At 36.1% G+C, this 6746-nt stretch overlaps 1 protein-coding gene across 1 annotated transcript in view; it reads right to left on the bottom strand.

Moving 5' to 3' along the window:
* LOC102009121 (zinc finger protein 345-like) overlaps positions 1 to 6746 on the bottom strand; it is a gene marked incomplete at its 3' end in the record, with an annotated part of 148586 nt that overhangs the window by 133371 nt on the left and 8469 nt on the right. Inside the window, exons 2-4 of the mRNA XM_013509366.1 lie at positions 3619 to 3745; positions 3358 to 3418; positions 7 to 1239 (exon numbers count right to left, since the gene is read on the bottom strand). Coding sequence (XP_013364820.1) covers positions 7 to 1239; positions 3358 to 3418; positions 3619 to 3745 — 1421 coding nt within the window. The remainder of the gene's footprint in view (positions 1 to 6; positions 1240 to 3357; positions 3419 to 3618; positions 3746 to 6746) is intronic.

Below are 6746 nucleotides of genomic sequence, written 5' to 3'. Positions count from 1 at the left end.
TTTCGCTTGAATGCTTTCCCACATTGCTTACATACATAAGGTTTCTCTCCAGCGTGAATTTTTTCATGTACTACAAGTTTATCACTTACGCTGAATGCTTTCCCACATTGCTTACATGTGTAGAGTTTCTCCCCATTGTGAATTCTTTCATGACGTTGACAGTGACTATGTGAGCTGAATGATTTCCCACATAGCTTACATGCATAGGGTTTCTCCCCAGTGTGCATTCTTTCATGTACTACAAGGTAACAGCTTTGGCTGAATACTTTTCCACATTGCTTACATGCATAGGGTTTCTCCCCAGTGTGAGTTCTTTCATGTAGTACAAGTTTACCATTTCTTCTGAATGCTTTCCCGCATTGCTTACATGCATAAGGTTTCTGCCCAGTGTGAATTCTTTCATGCACTACAAGGTCACAATTTTGGCTGAATGCTTTCCCACATTGAATACATACATAGGGTTTCTCCCCAGTGTGAATTCTTTCATGTACATGAAGGTTACCTTTTTGGCTGAAGGATTTCCCACATTGCTTACATAAATAGGGTTTCTCCCCAGTGTGTCTTCTATTATGTATTTTATAATCTGTGATTGTACTGAATTTTTTTCCACATTTTGTGCATACATAAGCTTTCTCCCCAGTGTGAGTTTTTTCATGATTCTGACAGACACTGTTCCTGCTGAATGCTTTCCCACATTGCTTACATGCATATTTTTTCTCTCCCATGTGGGATGATCTATGTCTATAAAATGAAGACTTATGAGAAAATTCTTTTCTGCACTGATTACATACATAACGTTTCTCCCCAGTGTGAATTTTTTTATGTTTTGGATAGGAATTACTAACAACTGATGCATTTACACATTTCTTACTTACATGGGGTTTCTCTTCAGCATGTCTTCTTTCAAACTTTTGGGGAAGGTATAAAGAATTAGAACTATTCTCACAGTATTTGTGTACATGTGGACTCCCCGAACTCTGATTATTTTTATGGAACTGAACATCTTTTGGCGTTGTGGGGGCCTTCATAACTTTCTTACCTACAAACACTTTCTGCCCAGTGTGAGTTTGTTCACTAAGATCAGAGATGGCCTCCCCACACTGTCCATATTGATCTGGTGTCTCTCCAGTCTTTCTCATTTTATGTTTCTGAATGGACTGGAAAACACTGCAGTTACTTCCATGTTCATTGCATTTATATATCTTCTCTTCAAATCTCAAATAATTCTCTGTATCATATCTGCAAATGAAAAGAACAATATGATTCACAATTAGAATGTCTCATTATTAACAACTGCCATTTATGATGATGAGTCTTTTTTGATGCTTCCTAAGAAATTTTGATGATGAATTGTCTTATTCACCTAGAGGATACCTTCAAATATATTATTCATTCAAAAAGGATGATTTTCATTTGAGAATTTTATTTAATTTTTTTTTTTATTTTGTCTTTTTTCCAGTACTGGGAATTGTACTCACGACCTTGCGCTTGCCAGGCAGGCGCTGTGCCGCTGAGCTAAATCTCCAGCCCCCTGAGAATTTTAAATTCATGTGTGATTTCAAGACATAATATCAAGTTTTATTTTAGGTGATGGGACGTTTGTGTACCAAATATTGCTCATTTCTGAGATCTCCCCATCACTCTCCCCCTTCTCCATTTGTTTTTTTTTCTCCATTTAAACTGATCATTTTTCACATTTCCAAACAGATTTGCTTTCAGTTTTCTATCACCTCTCACCTTAAACTCTCTTCATATACTTTTAGTTTCCCATTTAAGAAAAACCTGTGATAGTTCCCATTTTGTGTCTGACTTATTTCACTTATTAGTATGGGATAAAATCCCAACTATTTTTGTTTTTGGTAAATGATATCATTGTTCTTTATATAGCAGATTTTATAGTAAGCAGAGTTAAACACAGGTTTTAGCACGGAATTACATTTGCAGGTTTATTATTTCTTAATTTGAGAGAGATTCTTATTGCCCATTAACTTTTTTTTTTTTCTGTCTTTTTTGAGACAGGGTCTCCCTATGCAGTTCAGACTGGCCTTGAGCTCACTTTGTAGCCCAGGCTGGTCTTGAACTCTCAACAATCCTCCTGCTTCAGCCTCTTGAGTACCGGGATTACAGGTGTGCACCACCATGTCCGGCCCCCATTAACTTTCTCAGGCTGAATTTCAAAGTGTTATCCTGCTGACTCAGATTCCAGGACTGCTGTGATTACAGGAATGCACCATGATGCTGACTGGACCCCACATGTTCTTTATCTAGGCATCTGGTGATGAACATCAGAATTCTAACCAGAACTTAGCTACTGTGAAATACTTCCAGAACTTAGACATTTATGTCCTTCTTTGATCAATATACTCTATGTTTTTGTTTTTGTTTTTTTTTGTTTGTTTTTCTCCGGTACCGGGAACCGAACTCATGACCTTGCGCATGCCAGGCAGGCGCTTTTGCCGCTGAGCTAAATCCCCAGCCCCTCAATATACTCTATGGATCACTGAAATTTTTTTATTTTATCTCAATTCAGAATATACCAAGAGAATCACTGAGCATCATGGCATATGAATAATCTGAAAACTCTGGAGGCTGATGTAGGAGGATTGCTATGAGTTCAAGGCCAGCCTGGGATACAGCATAAGTTGAAGGCCAACCTGAACTACAGTGTGAGACCCTGGCTCAAAAAGCAAAGAAAAAGAAGGATATATCCATGGAGCTATACTTAGATCTAATGGAAACATTTTCTTTGCTTATGAGATCTCTGTATATTATTATTGTTTCTATTTTATATTCCCACCAGAAATATATGAGGGTGACCTGAGATTTTTAAACATGAACATTTCAATATTCTGAAGGATGATTTCAAAGTACTTATCATGACATCACTAGCATTCATTTGCATTTTAAATATTGCTTCCATGTGAGAAATGGTCTAGATAATGAATGATTCACATTCAGATATATACATAAATGGAGGTTTTGAAGGTGAATTTCTGTCAAAATTTAAAATTTACTCATTTCATGCATGCCTACCTATAATACTTAAATGCAATCCCACACATTTCCATGATGTTGATCATGAATAAATTTTTATAATGATATAGCAGGTAAAAAAAAAAAATGATATAGCAGGTAGTATTATTTGTTGCATGGTATCAGTACTACTCATTTTCTATAATGAAACACATTTCTGTGGATTGACAGATAATACAAAGTCCACCTCAGTGCATCTCTGGATGGTTCTTCCCGCCCCCTCTGGTACCAGGAATTGAATTCATGACCTTGCACTTGCTAGGCAGGTGCTGGGCCGCTGAGCTGTATCCCCAGCCCTTGGATAGTTTTGTAAGTGAAAATTACCTTAGATTTCTTGAGCAAATTTTGTTCATTGCTTCAACTTGCTGGTTATCCCATGTTCTTCCTGTATTATAGACACAGAAAAACAAAAGTCAATATAACCTTATATCAAAATCTATCGAGTTCAGTTATAATCATGCTATAAGGTATAAAGGCCTGAGATATAGTTCAAAATTTTATAGCATTCAATTACATTAAGCTACATCAGTGAGCAATAATTAATGCTCTACGGGTGTATAAGTAAGAAAATGTTATCATCCTTACCTATAGCATTAACATTCATAAGTGTTTCCCACATCACATCTCTGTAGAGCTTCTTTTGGGATGGAGTCAGCAAAGCCCACTCTGCAGAGGTGAAGTTCACAGCTACATCCTCAAAGGTCAGTTTCTCCTAAAGAATGGCAAACTTCCTCAACTTCAGACACACAAACTGATATATCTCAGCTCCTCTCATAAAAGCATGAACTAGGGATTATTCTTTCCAATATTATCTGCATGTCTTGGTCATCAAACCCATGTGCACGCACATATTTTCACCCAGTAACTCTGATGCAAATGGAACACATTGTCAAAGCAACCGCAGAATAGTAGCGCCGTTTGTCCTGCAGGGTCCCCTCCATTGTACTTGTGCACTGTCTTTAAAGCAGAGCTCAAAAACGGAGCCTGGAAACCACCATGACAAAACACAGAACCAGAAAAACAACTAATGAATGGTTCCGATATACTCACTATAAATTATATCCCTTTCCACATCTGCTTATTCATAGCATTGAGTCCATGTTTCCTTGTACTTAGGTCATATTTACAGTCTTAAATCTGTTGTTATAGAAAAATATTTAACTGAATATTAAATAAGGTATGAGTAATTAAAAAGTTAACGAAAACAAAGTTTTATTGAGCAAGTCTACAGACAAGGAAGGTAGGGGAATAGCAGCATGTAAACTTATAGCTGAGGCACACCAAAGTATCTCCTGGTACCTTAATATAAAAAATACTAGTGTGGAATAAAGGCGGATAATGTGGGAAAAATATAAATAAAATATATGAAATGCAATGAAAATCAAGATACTGCAAAGTAACCAGTCAGCAAATACAAAACAAACACTTCAGCCCAATAAAATGGTACATGCCTATTCTCCCGGCACTTGGGAGACTTATGCAGGATTGTCAGGAATTTCAGGACTGTTATGAATTCAATGTCCAGCCTGGGTATATAGTATGGACAGTCAAGACTAAAAAGTGACACACTTCCTCAAACTCCCCAACAAAAATAAACATTTAAAGTAATACTGATTCAAACACAAATCACACCTTTCATCTGTTAAAAAATTGGAGCTCGAAGGTAATATTCAATACCTTATGGGCAATGTGACACCTTGCATAATATAATGAAAGATATACAGGGGCTGGGGATTTAAGTTCAGCGGCACAGCACCTGCCTAGCAAGCGCGAGGTCGTGAGTTCTATTCCCAGTACCAGAAAAAAAAGCCAAAAACCAAAAAAAAAAAAAAAAGAAAGATATACAAATTCCAAATTTCATACCAGTGTATGATTACTACAGAATGACAAAAGGATCTCAGGAAAGGAAGCAACCTTCAAAGGATCCACAAATAAATAGAATATTGACAAATGATTCAGATGATCTTATACATATCTGGAAGAAAGCACAATTTTTTCATTTGCATTTGGGGAGAAACAGGTATTTCCTTAGATATCTGGACTGTATACTCTTCTAGCCTATGTATATATGTTACCTATTGAAATGGGAAACATAAACTTAAATACCTTTAGAATATATAGTAAAAAACACTAAGGTAAAAAAAATTATTTCCTCAGAAGACAATGAAGTACCCATCAAATTTAAGGAAAGTGGGAGTTAAACAACAAAACATTTGCAGGGTGCACAATATAAAGATTTTGTATACAGAGTTAAGATCAGTGAACATAAATCTAAAAATTAACTGCAACATATCTGACTCAAGACAAACACTGAATTGAAAATGAAATCCAAATGGCACTTCTGAACAGCACTAAAGAAAATTGAAGTGGGGAAGAACAAAATAAACAAATTTGTTAGAATTGAGAATCAGGTGCTATATTCCACTCCTCTCCTTTACTATGGAGTTTCCCAAAATCCACAGACAAATGATTTCTTTCCAATGTCTAGAAAATACTCTGTGCTTTTCCTGAGAATAGACGTGATTCCTTTCAAGTGAAATTAAAAAGCCAGGAACAGTGTGACCAGTAGACTACATGAGACAGCCCTTTAGCCTTGATTCACACACCAGCCCTTGTGAACATTCACGAGAATCAAATAAATATGAGAAACCGCACAAAACACTTCTCTGTGCGATTCTGTAATACTTACTGAAAACTTAAAGCAAAGAAGATAAAAGAACACTCTCCATGGCAAACACACACGGTAACCTTTGGAGGAGTTGGAAAAGGAGGAAAGTACATTGATAATGCAAAAGCAACTTCTGACATGTAGGATTTATCACCTGGATGTTTTCATTTCTTGCCAGAGGCCCAATAGTAAAAATAGCTGAAAAGACCTGGGACACTTTCATTGTTATCATTAAATCCCACTAGAAAGTTTTGAGATTAAAATTTGCTCTAAATTATTTAAACAATAAATGTCAATACAAAGTACTGATTAATTTAAATCTGCTTATCTGCCTTTAAACATGAAATGACAAGACATTTCACATTTTTGGTAGCAACGAGCAAATATGAGTCCTACAAATCCACAACAAGGAGTATTGGAACACTATGTTGACCAATAGCAGAACAGGTCAGACAATTAGGAGAACAGTTGAGATTTTCAGAAGAACTGGTCAGATTTTTGGGGAAAGAAAGAACAGGTATGAAAGCTGATCAATATCTAAATAGCTGTTATGGAGACATGCTCTGACCACCTGGAGAAGAGGGGTCATTATGTGGTCACTGATGAGGACAGATTCAACAGAAAACTACACAAAAAGACATACCAGTGTAGAACTGATTCAACAAATTCTAATGAAGCTGTATTAACTAGACAATATTCAATACATACCTAAGTAAGTAGAGAATTACAGTGATCACATAATGATAAAACCAGAAGATTTTAAAAATTACATTTCTTACTACATACCCTACAGAACAGTGGCACAAACTACATAAGCAAAAGCAGGAAGCAAAAGGAAAAAGCATATATTTACAATGATATATTTGAGGACTCAAAACAACTCCATTAGTAACTGAGAGCTAAAGAAGGCAGAGTATTCACTAAAGTCAAATATAACTCAAAAAGACCATATTTACAAGGGATTTATCAGATGGATTCTATCCAATGTTTTATCTCATAAATATGGAGCACACTGTCTTCTCAAAAATCCAGAAAATAATCCCCC

Source organism: Chinchilla lanigera, unplaced genomic scaffold (assembly GCF_000276665.1).
Source record: "Chinchilla lanigera isolate Chin_1 unplaced genomic scaffold, ChiLan1.0 scaffold00168, whole genome shotgun sequence".
Lineage (NCBI taxonomy): Eukaryota > Metazoa > Chordata > Mammalia > Rodentia > Chinchillidae > Chinchilla > Chinchilla lanigera.
Note: the sequence above shows the minus strand (reverse complement) of the source record. Positions and strands in the feature narration are given on the sequence as shown.